This window comes from Prionailurus viverrinus, chromosome A2, assembly GCF_022837055.1.
Source record: "Prionailurus viverrinus isolate Anna chromosome A2, UM_Priviv_1.0, whole genome shotgun sequence".
NCBI lineage: Eukaryota > Metazoa > Chordata > Mammalia > Carnivora > Felidae > Prionailurus > Prionailurus viverrinus.
In genome coordinates, this window is record NC_062562.1 from 115,958,432 (window position 1) to 115,977,939 (window position 19,508).

General features: G+C 40.0%; 1 protein-coding gene across 1 annotated transcript in view; it reads right to left on the minus strand.

Moving 5' to 3' along the window:
• Positions 1–19,508, minus strand: part of IGF2BP3 (insulin like growth factor 2 mRNA binding protein 3) — a 150,876-nt gene that overhangs the window by 12,505 nt on the left and 118,863 nt on the right. The window contains exons 7-10 of the mRNA XM_047845092.1: positions 17,315–17,449; positions 15,934–16,056; positions 13,695–13,830; positions 12,001–12,126 (exon numbers count right to left, since the gene is read on the minus strand). Coding sequence (XP_047701048.1) covers positions 12,001–12,126; positions 13,695–13,830; positions 15,934–16,056; positions 17,315–17,449 — 520 coding nt within the window. The remainder of the gene's footprint in view (positions 1–12,000; positions 12,127–13,694; positions 13,831–15,933; positions 16,057–17,314; positions 17,450–19,508) is intronic.

A 19,508-nucleotide genomic window follows, 5' to 3' on the forward strand; every position in this document is an offset into this window, starting at 1 on the left:
ACTAATTTATATAATACTGTAATCAAATCTCTAACATAAATCTTGTGCCCCTGTACAAATACTTCTAAGATTTTATGTCGTGGAAGCGATGATCAGAGTATTAACATTTAAAATTGACAGATGGGGTTGGGGGGCACCTGGGTGGCTCAATCAGTTAAGCGTCCAACTTTGGCTCAGGTTATGGTCTCACAGTTCGTGAGTTCAAGCTGTGCTGACAGCAGAGAGCCCACTTCGGATCCTCTGTCCCCCATCTCTGCCCTTCCTACCCCCTCATAAATAAACAAACCTGAAAAAAATAAAACTGACAGGAACACCTGGGTGGCTCAAGTTGATTAAGCATCTGACCATTGGTTTCAGCTCAGGTCATGATCTCACAGATTGAGCCCCTCTTTGGGCTCTGCGCAGACAGCACAGAGCCTGCTTGGGATTCTCACTCCATCTGTCTCTCTGCCCCTCCCCTGTTCACGTTCTCTCTCTCAAAACAAACAAAAAGATTCTCAAGGGCACTTGGGTGGCTCAGTCGATGAAGCGTCCAACTCTTGATTTTGGCTCAGGTCATGATCTCACAGTTCATGAGTTCAATCCCTGCATTCGGCTCCACACTGGCAGTGTGGGGCCTGCTTGGGATTCTCATTCTCATTCTCATTCTCTCTCTCTCTCTCTCTCTCTCTCTCTCTCTCTCTCTCTCTCTCTCTCTCTCTCTCTCTCTCTCTCTCTCTCTCTCTCTCTCTCTCCCCCCACCCCTCCCTCAAAATAAATAAAGCTTAAAAAAAATCTATTAAAAAAATTCTCTCTCCTCCTGCCCCTCCCGTGCTCACATGCAGGCTCACTCTCTCAAAATAAATTTTTAAAAGGTCAATATAAACAAACAAACAAACCTACCTGACAAGTTATTTCCAAGTTCTCATACTAATAAATTTATCTTATGGTCAATGGATATATTAAGGAAAAGGGAAAATCATTTTATTTTGAACCATGCCTTTCACACTTATGAAAAGTCCAGCAACACAAGATTCTAGACCCTATGCTTAGTTTTCTACAAATGAAAATCATCTAAACTGTGCTCTTCTGTGTCTCTTCCTTGATCTATAACCCACATGTACCTAATATTTGCAGTAAGAGTTAATCTAAAATTCAATTCCAGGAAATATTACTGATGAAACTCATTGGGTTTTGTTGCTTTAGCATATGTAGACGTACTTATATTCTTTACAAGCTGGTATTCCCGGTGTTTCCCAGGACATCCTAACACAATGCAGGTCTTAACAAAGCTGTCAGCTAAACGAATCCTCCCCTGTAGCTCCGTAAGCACTCTTAGAACACATACATGAGAAGAGGGTTTGCCTTCCCACTGAACCCTTGACTGTGGAGACCTGTGAGAGGGGCCTGTCCAGCACAGCTTGGCCAAGTCACTTCTGTTTCTATTCACCAACGAAGAACACTAAATAAAATTATTTCATTCTTTAGCATTTCCCAGTCCTAAGAATAGTGCCTCTGCGTGCAAAGCACTGTATCTCACAGCCTGCCAGTGTTTTATGCAATTACCACGTACCATTTATTCCACAGGGACACTTTAAGGCCTTTCTTATTTTTTAATAACTGAATTAATGTGGACACTGACCATAAACTGTGCTCAATGTTAATACTTTTTCATTCTGGTCCTTATGGTATAACAGACACATTAATCTTAACCAGTTTTTGTTGTTGTTTTTTTTTTTTTAAGTAAAGATAGGACCTAAGTATTTTATCTGAGAACATCTACATCATGTTCTTCTCAATAATATACTTTTGTTTTGAGACGGACAGTCATAAAGACCTTTTTAATGATCAGACTAACCTAATGTGTAACTTGCTCAGATCTGCCCCATTGTGTTTTGCCATGACTGCATAATTAATTGTTTTCTGGGCCTTGTTCCAGAAAGATTTTAGGCTGCTTAGAAAATACAAGTAATCCAGAAGTAAAACAGAGGCAACGAAGAAATGAGAATATAAAGACCTGAATCTAAAAGATGAAGCCAGGAATATTGTTGTTATATACATTTAGCTCTAAGCTTTCCAGCAGCTAATTTTAAGACAAATCAGCTGCATAACTCAGTATACCTCTAAGAGAAAAACTATCCATTTGCTTAGTAAAGAACACTCTTCCTGGGACTGATCCCAGAGAGCAACTTCTGTATGTCTTGAGAGGACCAGCGTTAACAGGCATCATCCTTGGAGTGAAAGTTGCAGAGCCTCCCTCACAAGCACAGCATACGCATGTGTCTTCGCCTAGAAGATAACTCAAGACGGCTCTGTGAGGAGAAAAGCTCCAAGGCAAAACCTATGTTGCAGCCTCGAAAGCTGAATAAAAGCAAAATAATCTTTCTGACACAGTGAAGAAAGGCCATCAATGCTTTTTTTGTTGTTGATTTTTAGGAGCAGAAATTGAGTAGGAGATAACAAATCCAATACTAAGAACAAATTTAAAAGTTGTGTGAGGCTTTGGAAAAGGAATGGTGGTCAGTAGAGAAGGGCCGAAAGGACTATTAACAAAGAGGGGGTGAAGACATCAAGGAAGAATCTGTATGCTGACAGAAAAGTATTCTGTGCTGGGATGAAAACAGAAACAAGAAAACCTATCAAACATAAAAAGCAGTGTTAGAAGCAAACCAAACAAACGAGGAGGTGGCACCCCAGATCGATGGGCAGTGCTGTGTCCCTGGCAATAGCACATTAATAAAAAGTTGACTCACCAGATGTCTGAACATCACCCATTTCCCTCTGTGCCAATTCCTTATTCACCAAGCATCTCCCTGACTGTAGGTTACTTTTCAAGGAAATTTTCCTCTGGGAATATAAGGTACTTTGCATAATCATCCTGTCTATTTGATAATCATTAAACTGTCTCTGTGGTACAAATTACTGCTATACAGACATCTGCATAGTAAGCCATGTTTCCAGGATTTGGATACCTAACTTTTACTTACAAAACTAAGTAGCCAGAACAATGGGTTTTGATAAGCCTCTTTCACCTGTGATTCTTAAGTCTCTGAGCTCAAGCTTGAAAAAATTCATCAGCATCACCCTTTGTTACACATTCTTTGCATTTAAGTTAATGTTCAGCTGCATTATCCTGAATGCTTCTTACAAAACCTTCAGAGGTGAAGGACAGTCACATGACCCAAGCTGCTTCCCAGTGGATTTCTGCCAGATGCCTATCGGCAAAACTTCCTTTAGACTTCTTGGCAGACTCTGTAACTTGAAGTAACGTAAGAACAAAGCTGCTCAATTGAAGGTTGCGTAACTGGTAAAGTCTGCCAATGAGTAACTCCTAATCATCTATCATGAGGAGATACAAGAATGAGCAAACAGTAGGGTTAAGTGCATTTACTTTGTGGGGAACAGAATCTAAGACATCACAAAGGCATGGAGACATGCGTGCCAGCCAACAAAACCAGCCTTCAGGAACCTGGAAGGATGCCAGTGTTTCCCTTTGGTTTGTAAAATAGATACTCCTGGGTTTTTTGTTTTGTTTTGTTTTAATGGATTTGGGTTTGGAACTGAAATTAAGTTTACTCAACTCTATGACCTGAACAGAATACTGAAGTCTTTTTTTTTTTTTTAAATTTTTTTTTTTTCAACGTTTATTTATTTTTGGGACAGAGAGATACAGAGCATGAACGGGCGAGGGGCAGAGAGAGAGGGAGACACAGAATCGGAAACAGGCTCCAGGCTCTGAGCCATCAGCCCAGAGCCCGACGCGGGGCTCGAACTCACGGACCGTGAGATCGTGACCTGGCTGAAGTCGGACGCTTAACCAACTGCGCCACCCAGGCGCCCCCTGAAGTCTTTAAAAAAAAAAGGGGGGAGGCGCCACAGAAAATTTCTCCCATAGCTACATAACCAAGGCCTCTTAGAGGTAATAAGTGTATACAATGAGTGATTTACTTTCAAATATTTTACTGACAAAAGACCTGTACCTACAGTAAGAAATCCTAAGGAGTAGAGCACTAAGAACTGATCTCAAAATCCTTTCAACTCACAAAATATTTTGTTTCTGACGGAGCACCTTGAACTAGCTAAAACCTAAGAAGATGTTTATCTTTCTTGCCTCTTTGATAAACAGAAAGTTTGCGATTTTAAGATCACGCTATTGTTTTGGAGATTTCTGGGAAGATTCCAAAGACGGTATCAAAATTATGAAGACAACAGCACTTGAGCTAACTTCTGCCAAATCAAACGCCAGGAAATACCATTCAGCTATGGATGCTGTTCTGTGCTATGCCAATTTCAGCTCTTGCTCTGTGCAGGAGCTGCCAACTGCCTCTTGCCTACTGTTTGAGCATTTCTGAAAGGAGCATTTCTTGTCATTTCTAAACTCAAAGTTTGCCAATTAAGTACTGCATGAGCCAGCTGCTAGGCAGGAACTAGAGACTTTTTGTCTGTTGCAAGAACCAACTCTGGCTGTATTAGGAAAAAATCTACCTGGCAGGTTCCGGTTAGAATACGTTGAGGGGGGAAGGGTGGGCCAAGTCCTGGAATGGAACAGAGGCAAGGGATTTATCCCAAGTCAAGGCGCATCAATTCTCCTTTCATGTTACAAAGCAGCAGTCGGAAAACATGAGTAGCAAAATGAAACAACCCTAAAAGAGAGAGAGAGCGCTATACATAAAAAGAGAGAGTCTTTGAAACGTTTAGTCATCAAAACCTACTTCTTACCAGGCAATGTACATTGAAAGTAAAAGAGATTCTCTGCTCACCTACAGGCCATCAAGCATAGAGAGATGATCTTGGTAAGTAACTGACTTCCCTGTGAGAACTTCTAAGGAGCAACAAGCTTCTCATCAGCAGCTGTAGATGACGAATGGCAGCTGCGGTGCATCCTCACGTGCTGAGAGCGAACACCTGCCAACCTTTAATCCTCTAACCCAGTTTTTAAATAAATGTATCATAGACCCCCACAGACCTACAATACTAGGTTCTTCAAGAAGAAAAGTGAAGCCAACGGGAATAAAGGGAATATCAGAAGAAATGGTGAGGGAAAAAAAAAACCCATAAAGCTTTAGTAAACAATTATTGCCTTTATTTTTTATTAAAAAAATATTTTTTAATGCTTATTTATTTTTTGGAGACAGGGAGACAGAGTCTGAAGTAAGTTCCAGGTTCTGTCAAGCACAGAGCCAGAGGCGGGGCTCGAATTTACAAACCTCGAGATCATGACCTGAGCTGAAGTCAGACGCTTAACCAACTGAGTCACCCAGGTGCCCCTAATTATTGCCTTTAAAAACAACAGTTCGCTTCTCAAAGTAGTGACTACTAGGTACATTTAAGACTATTAGTGATCGGAGTTTAGAAAAAGAACAAAGTCTAATAATATACAGTGAAGGCAAAGCTATTCCAACTAAGTACTCCCCCACAAAGAGGTTATATACTACAACAGAACCTGGTAAAAGAATTGTTCCCTTAAAACATTAAATCAGAAAACTGCCTGACAGCTATCTGGAAGTACAGTTCACTCTAACTGGTATCCAGAAACACAACAATTCTCTGAAAATGGTGTTTTCCCTTTAATTTTCGATGAAAATTATCTGTAGGAGTGGAATCTGAATCATGGAATTCTGTGCTCTAGAATTAATTTAGATCATTCTGGGTTCTTTTTGTGTCGTTTTTGTTTCGTCTCTGATTGAACTTAGAAGCTCACCTCCACCCTCCCAAAGCTCTGTGAGACACCTTTTACAGGTAATACTGCTCAATTCAGTAGGGCAGATTTATTCATCTCTTCAGTTAGAGACACTGCTTCCCAGCTTCTCTTGCAGGTAGACGTAACAGACATTATGTTCTGGCAAACAAGACACCAGTGGAAGTGTAAAAAGCCATCCTCAGGCAGTGTCCTACGAGGTGGCTGTTGATTTTTTTATCCTTCATCCTTGCTGGCTGGAATCAGACTCAATGGCTGAAACCTGAGCAGTCATCCTGGGCTGGGAGGCGGCATGCCAAGCCAATAGGAGCACCTGTCCTAGATGATACAACATAACTACTACCAGCCTTGGATTATCTACCCTTCAACTCTTCTCATGAAAAAGGAAATCTCATTTAAACCATTTCTTTTCTTGTAATACATAGCCAAAGCTAATCTTGATACACATAGTGTGCCAAAATAGATTTAGAGGCATGAAAACAGACATATGGCAGCATCCCACAGACAGCTTGGCCTGATATTTGCCTGTGAGTTGGAATTAACAGGTGATCCAGAGAAAGGGAGTAGGTTTTCGACCACAGTTTAAAATAAAGCACCAAACAACCTAGAAAGAGGGGCACGCCTGAGTCGTTATGTATTTACATTTATCCCAAATAATATCTATCATGCATTAGCCTTGATAGATATTTTTCCAACATTTGAGTCCATCTTCCCTAGAATAGTATCTGTTGCTTGCACAGTAGCAGTTTGACAATGAATGGACAACAAAAAAACCCCTGATGACCTTTACAAAAATCACAAATTTCTAGCTTCCATCTGTTCCCACTGAGATTTTGATTCGTAGAAGCCCAAGGTGAGGTACAGGTTCTTAACCAGTTACGAAACAGAGCAGCTGGGGCACCTGGGTGGCTCAGTTGGTTAAGCGCCTGACTTCGGCTCAGGTCATGATGTCGCGGTTCGTGAGTTCGAGCCCTGCATCCAGTTTTGCGCTGACAGCTCAGAGCCTGCTTCAGATTCCTCGTCTCCTTCTCTCTGCCCCACCCCCACTCTCATTCTCTCTCAAAAATAATAAACATTAAAAGAGAAGAAGAAGAAGAAGAAAAGAAACAGACCAGCTGTTGTTAATCTTGGCTACCTCCACACTCGGGTCAGTCAGAGCTTTCCAAAATAGTGACCCCTGAGAGTTTCATCTCCTCCCCAACCCCTACCCTAGGGGATTCTAATAAAAAAGGTCTGGGGTAATTCTAATGTAAAGAACAAAAAACCATTTTCCCTCACAAAGCACAAAGTAGAGAAAGTCTTCTTTACAGAACATTGCCAACTAATAAATGTAAAAAAACAACAGACATAAAAATAGTAATAATGTGATTGGGCAAATGGCAGCAATGGATATTATACCCACTTTGAGAAAGACTGGAGGGCAAGATACATATTCTCTTTTAAAGTATTTTGTTTTATTTTGTTTTTTACACTTATTTATTTTTGAGAGACACAGTGAGACAGAGCACAAGCAGGGGAGGGGCAGAAATAGAAGGAGACACAGAATCTGAAGCAGGCTCCAGGCTCCGAGCAAGCGTTCAGCACAGAGCCTGACACAGGGCTTGAACCCATGAACCATGAGATCATGACCTGAGCCAAAGCTGATCACTTAACCAATGGAGCCACCCAGACGTCAGTCTTAATCATAGGTGGGAAAGGTACCTTTACAATGTGGAAACTGGACAGACACTACCTTAGTTGTACGATCAAACAGTATGACCAACAATGAGACACAATGACATCATCTGCTTCCCAGTGAGACACAGAGAAGGTATTCCTTCCCGGAAAAAGGTATAACCTGAGCCTAATCACACAGAGGCATCCGTCAAATCCTAACTAGGTGACACTAACCACTAGCCTGGGTTTTTCAATGCCATAAATAAGAAAACAAGTGGTGGGTAGGGAGTAGGTGACACCAAATGGAAGGGATGATGCAGGGATGGACTCCTGCAAAGATAAGAGGGGACTAGAGAGACATGACAACCAACTGCAATGCATAATCCTTAATTGGATTCTTTACTGAAAACACAGCTATATAATAGAACATTACCGGAGTAACTATGAAATTTAAATACGGGCTGCACATTAAATAATGGTCTGGTGCCGAATTTCTTTCTTTTTTTTTTTTTTTTTTTAACGTTTATTTATTTTTGAGACAGAGACAGAGCATGAACGGGGGAGGGTCAGAGAGAGGGAGACACAGAATCTGAAACAGGCTCCAGGCTCTGAGCTGTCAGCACAGAGCCCGACATGGAGCTCAAACTCACGGACCGCGAGATCATGACCTGAGCTGAAGTCGGCTGCTTAACTGACTGAGCCACCCAGGCGCCCCTGGTGCCGAATTTCTTAAAAGTGAGGATACTGTGCTTAATATCAAGATGAATGTCCTTGAGGTGAAAAGTTAAAAATAGTACAATGCTCCCATTAATAATTACCTCCAAAGTTTGTAAAAATGTGGGTGCCTGGAAGGCTCAGTCAGTTAAATGTCCGACTTCGGCTCAGGTCATGATCTTGCAATTCGTGGGTTCAAGCCCCACATCGGGCTCTGTGAGGACAGCTCAGAGCCTGGAGCCTGCTTCAGATTCTGTGCCTCCCTCTCTCTCTGCCCCTCCCCTGCTCGTGCTCTCTCTCAAAAACAAATGAACATTAAAAAAGTTTTTTTTAAGTTAGTAAAAATATATACCCAATTTCCAAGACAGAATTATATACCTATGTATTTATTTCTAAGAGGAGAGGCAATTGCAAACACGTTAAAACCCACAAAAGCACAGATTTCTTCCATTCTGGAGAAAAGGGCAGTTGTCCTTTCCAAGTTTTCTGGATGATTCCTGACACATTCTTTAAGGTCTAAGACTAATACACAGAGATAAAGTTAGTAGTAGGTTTAAATCAAGAGAGAAATCACAATAACACATTCATCCATAGAAAACACATGCATTATAACCCTAATTTATTAATTATACCAACTAGACAGATGATAGATTTGTCTTTTTTTCTTAGCTTTTTGTGTTTTGAATGGTACCTCCTACACCAATTTAGAGAAATGTCCACATATGAACTTGGGGATTCCATTATATCACTACCCAGCATACATGTAGAATCAAAAGCCTACTTGAATTCTGCAAAGAATGCAGGCTAAGATTATCCACATTTCTTCCCTTTAAGACGAGAATTCCCTTGTCCTGTGCACAAAACCACCAGGTCCTTAGGGGTTCTCAGCTCCTTCCCTTCAGCAGTATTTCTACCTTTACTGCCGGCAGCTTCTCCATCTTCTCCTGATCTCACTGGCTGCTTCTAATTATACCTACTCAGTTTAGTTTTAAAATCTCAGGGAAAACCAAGACCATGTGTTCCAGTGAGATCTTCCTTACATTTACTCATGGTTCACTGACCCCTTTTTCTCCCATTCTTAAAACAAAATCTTCTTGCTTAAGTCACTAAATATTTAAATCATAAAAGTCCTTTGGAAGGGCACCTGGGTGGCTCAGTCCGTTGAGCGTCCGACTTCAGCTCAGGTCATGCTCTCCCAGCCCGTGGGTTCAAGTCCCATGTCGGACTCTGTACTGACAGTTCAAAGCCTGGAGCTTGCTTCAGATTCTGTGTCTCCCTCTCTCTGCTCCTTCCCTGCTCGCACTCCGTCTCTGTCTCTGTCTCTCTCTCTCAAAAATAAACATTTAAAAAAAACTAAAAAAAAAAAAAAAAAAAGTCCTTTGGAAATGTTTTAAATACAATCTCACTTTTCTTAAAACAATCCTTATTTTCCTAAGAACACAAGAACCCATTACACAAAACTATATCACTACATCACAAAATTGACTAACTCTAGGTAATATTTATGTATGTATGTATGTATGTATATATGTATGTATCTATCTTAAAAATAGACACCTAGCAATTCACTTTAGGAGTTTTTGCTACTGAAGCAGCCAGAGAAGTGTAAAAGACAGATGTCCAAGAATGTTCTATAATGTTACCACTCATAATGTGAGAGAGTTTACTGATAACCAGTAAAGGCCTTACCTGTAACCAATAGAGAGGAAAGAATTTATTTTAAATTTTTTTTTTCAACATTTATTTATTTTTGGGACAGAGAGAGACAGAGCATGAACGGGGGAGGGGCAGAGAGAGAGGGAGACACAGAATCGGAAACAGGCTCCAGGCTCTGAGCCCTCAGCCCAGAGCCCGACGCGGGGCTCGAACTCACGGACTGCAAGATCGTGACCTGGCTGAAGTCGGACGCTTAACCGACTGCGCCACCCAGGCGCCCCTAGAGAGGAAAGAATTTAAATGACACCTCAATTTACAAACTGGAAAGTGAGGAACAGAGAGATTAAGGAGTGTGCCCAAAGACAAAGCTAGTTTAGAGCAGCTAGCAGAGATGTAGTTTAAATAAGAGTTTCTTCAGGGAAGCTCAGTCAGTTCAGCGTCCAACTTCGGCTCAGGTCATGATCTCATGATTCGTGAGTTAGAGCCCTGCATCGAGCTCTGTGTTGATAGCTCGGAGCCTGGAGCCTGCTTCAGATTCTGTGTCTCCCTCTCCCTCTGCCCCTCCCCTGCTCATGCTGTCTCTCTCACTCTCAAAAATAAACAAGCATTAATAAATAAATAAATAAATAAATAAATAAATAAGAGCTTCTTCAGCAATGAGTTGTTTTAAATAATCAGCTCCTTGTAGATTTTAATCAATGCTGCTTGACACAGAAATGTCAGAGATACATGTGCCTTAAACTCAGTAATATGACAAATTCATCTATTTATAATAAAGAAATAGGCAAATTAGACCTTAAGTCCATGTTTTCTCAAATTCCTATTTTAGGTTCACTTTTACCCTCCTCTTAAACTTTTTATATTATTGAATTTTGTAAACACTAGTAATGTCTGATTTGAGAGGAGAGAGAGAAGAGTCCTGGTTCAGTTTCTTCATTGTGCAGCGAGAAGACAAACCCAGGGGGAAGAGGAGAGTGACCTATGGTGATACAAAGCGCAGGCAGAGCTGGGCTGAACCTGGGCTCTCATCCCAGGGATCCTTCCCTTAGCCCCTTTAGCATCAAAGTACAAATATGTCAACTACTTCACATCACCTTTAGCTGTGGTGGAAAGCTTCAGATAATGCATAATAGATCTATTCACACTGTCATGAGGTTGAAATTTTGATGCCTATCCATAGATGAATGGGCTTTGTTCTATGGTTTCCAGGACCAAACGTGTTCAGGGTGGCTGGTGAGTTGTAGGGGAAGATGCAAATGTTGCTGACCATAAAAGCAGAAACACTACAAGAAGAGGCCAAAAGTAAACAACACCTAACACAGGTGGTTCAAGACAGGCCTAGGAAATTCTCATTCATACAGGGATAAAATATGAACAATCTCAGCAATCTGTTATCAGTACAATTCCAGGAGCATTTTACTCTACATGTAGTCTAGGCACTGTTATGTTGGAATCCCCAAGCTGTTCCAGCTGGACATTTCCCTGAATTGGAATAGGAGGTACTACTCAAAGCATATAGAAGGAAAGAGTCAAACAGGAAGGGAGAGATGTAAAAACAAATCCATAAGGGAAGATCCTAGAATGTTATTTCCATGATGATTCTCTACCTCTAATTATCATTGATAATGCAACAGAACTGTGAACTACTTAAAAAAAAAAATTACAAGGTATATGTTATACTGCAATTATTTTTATACTATCACTGGTCTCCTATTTCCAACCTCAGAAAAAAATGCTATTTTTAAAAAATAAATATAAAAATAAGGTTCCTTAATAGTCTACCTGTTTACAAAACAAATAAAAGCTGTCTAATGGTTGCACACATACACATGCACAAGAGACCCATGAGCACAACTAGCTGGAGCTCACTGTTTAAAAAGCACAAAGTGGAAAACACATTTTTATTGACCTTTCAAAGCATTTGACTTCCAGGTGAAGTTTAAGATGAAGGAAGCCTTTTAAAAGTCCTATCTTTCAACATTTAAAAATAACTTCTTTCCCCTTCCCAAAGTCTCAAACTTTTCTTTGGAGATTTAAGAGCCCATGGTGACAACCCTACTATCCAAAAACTTCAAAAGAATATTTCACGTGTCCCTTCTACAAAGGGGTAGGTAGGAAGGTTCTACTGATATGAACTAGAGAGCATGTGTTGGCTCTCAACTGATAGATCATATGGGGACCAAGTTTTACAATCAGCATCGAATGTCACCCTACTCGAGAGCAACAAAGTCTAATAACTGTGTCCCTCTGACTGCATCCCGCTCACCCATAAAGAAAGCCAAGGTACATTATCTTACCTCAAACTGTGGGTAAGGAGGAGTCATAGCTGAAGGGGGCCCTGAGGTGGGAGGTGGCATCCCTGAAGTGGGTGGGAACAGACCCAAGGCATTCAGATTTAATCCAGGAATTAAATGTGCTTGAAGCTGCAATAGTAAAAAGGTCCCTCATTTTACATTTAAAAAAATCAAGTGTAATTATAAGTGACAATATTCAGATTGTGACCTTGTCTAGTAAAAAAAATAAAAAAAATCATTTTATGACTCAAATTTTAGAACAGAGCAGATGTTCCATGTTATTATACTTGAGCACATATCTGTTTATATTTCGTGATATGTTAAAATCTGTGTGCTCATTTGCCCCCTCCTTGATCTGAAGCTACACTAGCTTTCTCAAAGCAGGCAACATACCCTCGCTTTCCTTAATGATCAGCTCACAGTGCTTAGACAAGTATGTACTCTGTGTGCTATGGGCACGCAGTAAATACAGACTGAAAACCTTGCATTAGTTGAAGAAGTAAGCAAACGAGATTTGTGCACTGAAAAGCAAACCTGATATACAGAAAAAGGTATTATTAAGAGATCTTTACTCCTTGGATAAAATTTGGCTGTCGTGGGTCTAAAAGTCTAAAACAAAGTCAAGATCTTTGGCAATCAGGTCCCATCCCATACAACTATGGCAACTAGACATATCTTTGGAGTGTATCCAGGAGCCAGAAAGAGGACTTTGTGTTGGCTGAATTTTATAAGGGCTGAGGAAGTGAAGTGGAGATGACAGTTGAGACGTGAGCATACCTGGGAATCTCTTTAAAAGGTGTATGGTTGGATTAACTCGCAACTGACTCTGAAACATCAGATGAGCAGTTATAATGGGAAGGTAGATAAGGCAGCCAGTCATGGGAGGTAAAATGATCAGCATATTTCTAGGTTCCTCTCACAAAGGTATTATTTTTATATTTCCCTTCTTTTACATGTAGTGTTTCAGATGACAGGCCCAACCAAGGAGTGTTTTTTTCATTTACTTGAAAATTCAAAATGGACTACAGACATGTTACATTTTCTGCACCATTCCATCCACTCAGGAAGGTCAGCAATTCACTTTAATTGCCTTCATTGCTCTACACAGATTATTTTGTCATTTTTAGTTGTTTTAATGCCAAGGTTTATGACTAACCAAATTAAAATTAAAATTTGAACTCTTAACAGTTGCTTTTATATACGTGGTATCTATTATAATCCCAGTCCTAATAAGCATTCAATGTAGGCACAACAGCCCCATTTCACAGATGAAGAAACCAATGCTTGGAGAACAGGTAAGTTGTCCAAGAGAACAGAGCTGCAGCTAATCAGTGGTTGAACTAGGACTCAAACCCAGTTCACGTACCTCTTAAGCCCACGTTCCTACTCTACTAATCTTCCAATTAACATTGTGCAGAAGATACTCATCTTTTTTTAGGAAAGTATTAGCCTTATTTAACAGATAAGGAAGCTAAGGCTCCAAGACTATACCATTTGCTAAAATCACAGAGAGCCAAACCTGATGTCAAAGCCTGTGGTCTTCCAAACTACCCCACGACGCACTCACTATGGTGCTAAAAATCAATTAGAAACTACATCTAATGCTGCCACCATTAACGACATCAGGATTAATCCAATTGAAAACATCTTTTAACTGTTCATCAAAATAAAGGCATGTCCTCCATATTAAAACTAACATTCATAGAAGCAATATCATTTTCATAAGACTCCCTGATTTTCTTCATGATCTCTTCCTCAGCTTTGGCACATGTTTCAACGTTGCCTTTAACTGTAATGGTGCGCTCTGGATTATACAGCGTCAATTCCTGCAATCTGCAGAATGAAAAAGAGGGAAAAGAAAAAGAATGGAAATTACAGGAGGAAGACAGTTAATAACAGTCCAGCCACAGATGGCAATTAAAACCCAACTGTGGTGGCTGGCAGTATGTAAAAGTGGGTGGTCAGACATGATGAAAAATGAGTAAGCCCCAAAAGATAGGAATCCAAGAACTGTAAAGCTGCCGAAGAAAATACTTCCCCTCCAGTCTTCTCAACAGAAATTACTGGGTGTACACAGTTCACTTAAGTCCATGTTTGAAACACAGTGTACTTCTTGACCACTTAAGTGAACTTTTTTCACAACAATTCAACAGTGAAATGTAAAGAAAATGATCACAGGGGTGTACGGTTTTAGTGGAAACCAAGAACCAGATGTACAAAAACTTTAATAAGGATGTTCCTAGACTGCGTGGACCAATTCTAAACATAATTGGCAGTCTCATGCAATTGCATTTTCTGGGTCACCAGCAAGAAATAAACATGGAAATATTCCGAAAAGGCAAACCAGAATTCATGTGTCTAAACTTACTTTTTGCCAGTAATTTTAGAGTTTAAAGTAAGCTGGAGAAAATAACATAAATCAATGTGTCTTGACTAAATTAAAAACATGATCCCTTGATGACCATATAGACCCTACATTAGAAGGCCTTAGCAGTATTCAGAAACCCTCTGCTTGACCAAGATTCTGCTGAAGCTTCATAATCCACTGAGATGACAATTGAGACTGCCTTAGCCTGAGCCACTCAACAGCCTTGAGAGGAAAGCAATGGGAGATTCTTAACCATGGAAAACAAGACTAAGTACATAGATTGAAAGGATATGGAAAACTGGTAGAGCTCTCCTTCGTAATTGTAGAGTTAAAATCCTCATTTTCACTACTTAGCAGAATGCCGTAAGCTCAACTTGAGCCAGATGAATGGGTTATTATTCCTTAACCTTTTCTCTTATTTGCTAAAAATGTAAACATCTACACAAGGAAGACTATTTGTCTTAGACTGAAAAAGTGTATTTCTCATCTCTGGTCTCAACCCCTCTCCCTGCCAAGCATTTTATATTAGCTTTTTTCTAATAGCTGCTTTACAATAGCTTTTAAGATTTTTTTCTCTGAAAACCCTCTCATTTGGGTGTAAAATTCAAGACACTCTGTGTTTTTTTTTTTTTTTTTACAATCAAGCAGGACTTTCCTATTTCCTACCACTCCCTTCTTTGAAAACTCCTTGCTGCATGAACATGCTGCCTGTCTTTCCTTAGCATTTTTCCTTAGTTCATCAATCTCCTCTCACCTCATCTTTCTTGGGTACTGTGATGTAAAGAATAGTTACCCCCAGAAAGGGAAACCTTTCCATACAATTTCAGAGCATTCATAGACCCAAGGTGTGACAGCCAGCTTCCAAGATGACCTACTCCCCAGTGGGCCCAGTCCTCTCTCACACTGAATAGAGATGACCTGTGTCAATTATACTAGAAAAATGATAGAGTGTGACTTCTGAGGCTGTGTTATAAAAGACATTGTCACTTCCATCTTGCTCTTTCTTGGATAATCCACTCTGGTGGAAGACAGCTACCACTGTCCTAAAGACACCCAAGCAGCCCTGGGGAGAGGACCATGTGCTAAGGCCTCACATCAACAGTCAGCATGAACTTCTCAGCAACATCAAGTGACCCCAAGCCAGAAACACCCAGTTAAGCTGCTTCTGCATTCTTGACCCACAGAAACTAGGTGAGCAATAAATGTTTACTATTGTTTCAAGCTGTCAAATGTTGGGATAATTTGTTACACAGCAGTGGATAATAAATTGGGTTACTTATTTCAACTGTGGGAGTAGTGATCAGTAAATCTGACCAAGACTTTAGCTAGAAAGTATGAATGTAAAGTTAGTAGTGCTTTCTGCCTCTTTAGGAGGAAAAGATAATGCTTTCAATATGGGTTAGACACAGATAGTAGGTAGTAGATTAAGTTGGAGAAACAAAAAAAAGTATGTTGGTACAGGGTAGCTCAAACTCCTGAAAGATGGGAGCGGCTCTGTATAATACACAACCCACAGCTTCACAGTGCTAGAAAAATTTCTAACTCAAAGAAAGCAAGGCAGCACTTACGGAGATATCGTGATTTTAGTGTCAGTGTCTTGCTCAATTTTTTTAAGATTTCTTCCTTCCTTACCAATAAGACGGCCTACAAAGTTATTATGGGCTAAAATCTTCAAGGGAATCTCTTCTGTGCTGTAAATAAAAAAAGAAAAAGGTCATGCAATCAGGAGAAGTAAACCTTCTCTTGGGTAAAAAGACAATATCCATTCATTACACATTTACTTCTTACCTACGATATAGGAAGCATTATGCTAGGTTGAGTTTAAAGTCCACTGACCTCCATTCTAGCAATGCATGAATAGAGGGGGCAAAAAAAACAATAACAAGTATTTGAAGGTAACTTTTAAAACCATTTTCTTCCATGCATCTCAGGGAATATCTTCCAAGGTAGACTGTTAGCTCATTGAAAACACCTCTTACTCAAACCCACATCCCTAAATCCCCAATACCAGAACACAATGTACAAATGCAAAACAATAGGATTTTATTATGAATTGTGAACTACATTACTAGAGATACATGCACAATTTACAGAAGGAAACAGAAGAAACTCAACAGTGATTACTCTTTAGGGGACGAGTATAAGAGCAGGAAGGGGGGCTTTCACTTTTCATTGTGTACCTTTCTGAATTTCCAAGTGATACATATCACTGCTGAAAAATATCACCGGCATTATCTGGATGGTGAGCCTTTCCGAATTTTTTTTTTTTTTAAAGAATTATGAACTTATAACAAAGCTACATGTAACATCTTACAACTAAAATACTTTTAATACATATTAAAGGTCCCTACAAATTAAGTGCTAGTGATTAGGTCCCCAGGCTAACTCCAGTACCTTAGTCTGCTCTCTACTTTTAGGAGAGTGTTGTGCTATAAGCTCAAGTGGCATAGAACCTAACCTCTGTTCAAAGTTCTTGTGGAACAGGCATTTAGAGTTTCAACCTCAAACACCCAAATAAATCTCCAGTTTGCCTTAGCACAGGATTAGAGATTTCTCCACCTCTATACTCCCTGCTGCTGCAGAGTAGGGCTGGGCAGACAATAAGAACAGAGCTCCCATGGGCTCCGAGTAAGGGAGTCAGGGTTTGAGGCCCATTTTCGGTAAATCCCAAGAAGATTTCTTGGTTCTCAGGTGGGCTTCCTATCCCATAGGTGCCTTCTCCTACAGCTAGACTCTCCCCATTAATACCAACCACCCCGTATCCAAACATGATTGAAAATAAAATACTTAAAAGACTTCTACTTTATAACCAACTCAGGAGTACCTACCACCACAGCTCTTCAGGACAGCACTGCCCTGTTTGTTGACAATGCCTAAGAATTGTCATAGAAGTCCAAAATAAAGCAGCATAAGTATCAACCTCTTCACAGCTTAATCCTCTTTACTCACAATTTTATATCTTGAGCTTCCTTATGCATAATCTCCAGAATAGATTTACAAGCCGCAGAGGTCCCTTCAGGGGTAGAGAGGATAGTAATGGACTTCTCAGCAGCACCTGCATTCTCTTTACGATGGACATCGATTCTTACAGTGAGCACAAGGAGAAAAGGAGAACTGTAAGCATGTATTCACATATACAGAGTCTGGAATATCAACTTCAAAGTAACAGGAAAGCAAACTGGTGCAGCCACTCTGGAGAAGAGTATGGAGGTTCCTCAAAAAACTAAAAATAGAACTACCCTACAACCCAGCAACTGCACTATTAAGTATTTATCCCAAAGGACACAGAAATAAAGATTTGATGGATGCATCCTAATGTTTGTAGCAGCAATATCAACATTAGCCAAACTAAGGACAGAGCCCAAATATCTATCAACTGATGTAGGATAAAGAACATGTGGTACATATATACACAGTGCAATATTACCCCATCAAAAACAATGAAATCTTGCATTTGCAATGACGTGGATGGAACTAGAATGTATTATGCTAAGAAAAATAAGTCAATAGACAAAGACAAATACCTTATGATTTTCACTCATATGCAGAATATAAGAAACAAAACAGATGAATGTATGGGAAGGGGGCAGGGAGATAACAGAGGGAAACAAACCACAAGAGATTTTTTTAAAATTTTTAATGCTTATTCATTTATTGAAAGAGACAGAGCACGAGTGGGGGAGGGGAAGGGGCAGAGAGAGAGACAGACAGACACAGAATCCCAAGCAGGCTCCAGGCTCTGAGCTGTCAGTACAGAGCCCGATGCAGGGCTCGAACTCACGAACTATGAGATCATGACCTGAGCTGAAGTTGGACGCTTAACTGACTGAGCCACCCAGGCGCCCCATGAGAGACTCTTAATGATAGACAGCAAACTATGGGTTGATGAAGGGCGGTTGGTAGGGGATGGGCTAGACAGATGATGGGCTAGACAGGTGATGGATATTAAGGAGGGCACTTGTGGTGATGAGCCACAAGTGGGTACTGTATATAAGTGATGAATCACTGAATTCTACTCCTGAAACCAATACTGGACTGGTTAAAGTTTAAGTAAAAAAATACTTTAAAAAACATGTTGTGAAGTTACAGGTACCAACACAGTAAGAGGTCCTTCATCTTACATGAAAGAAGAAACAATACATATGATAAGGGGTTTTTTTTGTTTTTTTTTTTTGTTTTTTTTAATGTTTATTCACTTTTAAGAGAGAGACAGAGGGCAAGCTGGGGAGGGGCAAAGAGAGAGGGAGACACAGAATCTGAAGCAGGCTCCGAGCTGTCAGCACAGAGCCCGATGCGGGGCTCAAAACCACAAACTAAGATCGTGACCTGAGCAGAAGTCAGACACTTAGCCGACTGAGCCACCCAGGCACCCTAGGATTTCTCTTTTAAAGCTACCCATGTTAGCAGATACAAGGAATAAGTCCTATAAAGACAGATTCCCAACTTAACAATACTTCCAGGGATAAGATGAAAGGTAACTGCCCCCTTTTTAAAAATGTGCACGCTTATTTTTAATTAAATACAAAGTGAGTCTTCTGTCGTTTAAGAAGTACAAGAAAGAAAATTATCTGAAAAAGTGTGTTTGGGGAAAATTAAATACTTGTGAGTCCCTCTGGCCATTCAAACACTAGAAGAGCTACACAACTCCTGGCCTTAAGAACGGCTGCTTCACCACACCAATAAAGTCAAGGTTTGCATTTCATTTTTCTAAATGTTTGAAACCTGAAGATTCATCTCTGAATTTAAAGGGCAATGAGTAGGTGGGGTGATGGGTGAGATAAAGGAGTAATATTAAGAATATATTATCATGATAAGCACTGAGTAGTGTATACAATTGCTCAATCATGGTACTATACACCTGAAAATAATACTGTACCTTAATTATACTTAAATTTAAAAACATTTCCAGAACCTTTAAAAAAAAAAAAAAAAGGCAATGTAGAAATTAAACAAATAAGAGCTGTCTAGAAATAATTTAAAAAAATATTTCAGGTTAAGTCCCAATCTCAGGAACTATCTTTCCAAACCACTATTTCAATTCCCAATCACTGTTAAGTATTGCTTATGTTCTAGTAGGTAAAATGTTAATCTAGTTTATTTCCACCCATTCACCCGTGTTAAGGATTACTAAACTCTGATCCTC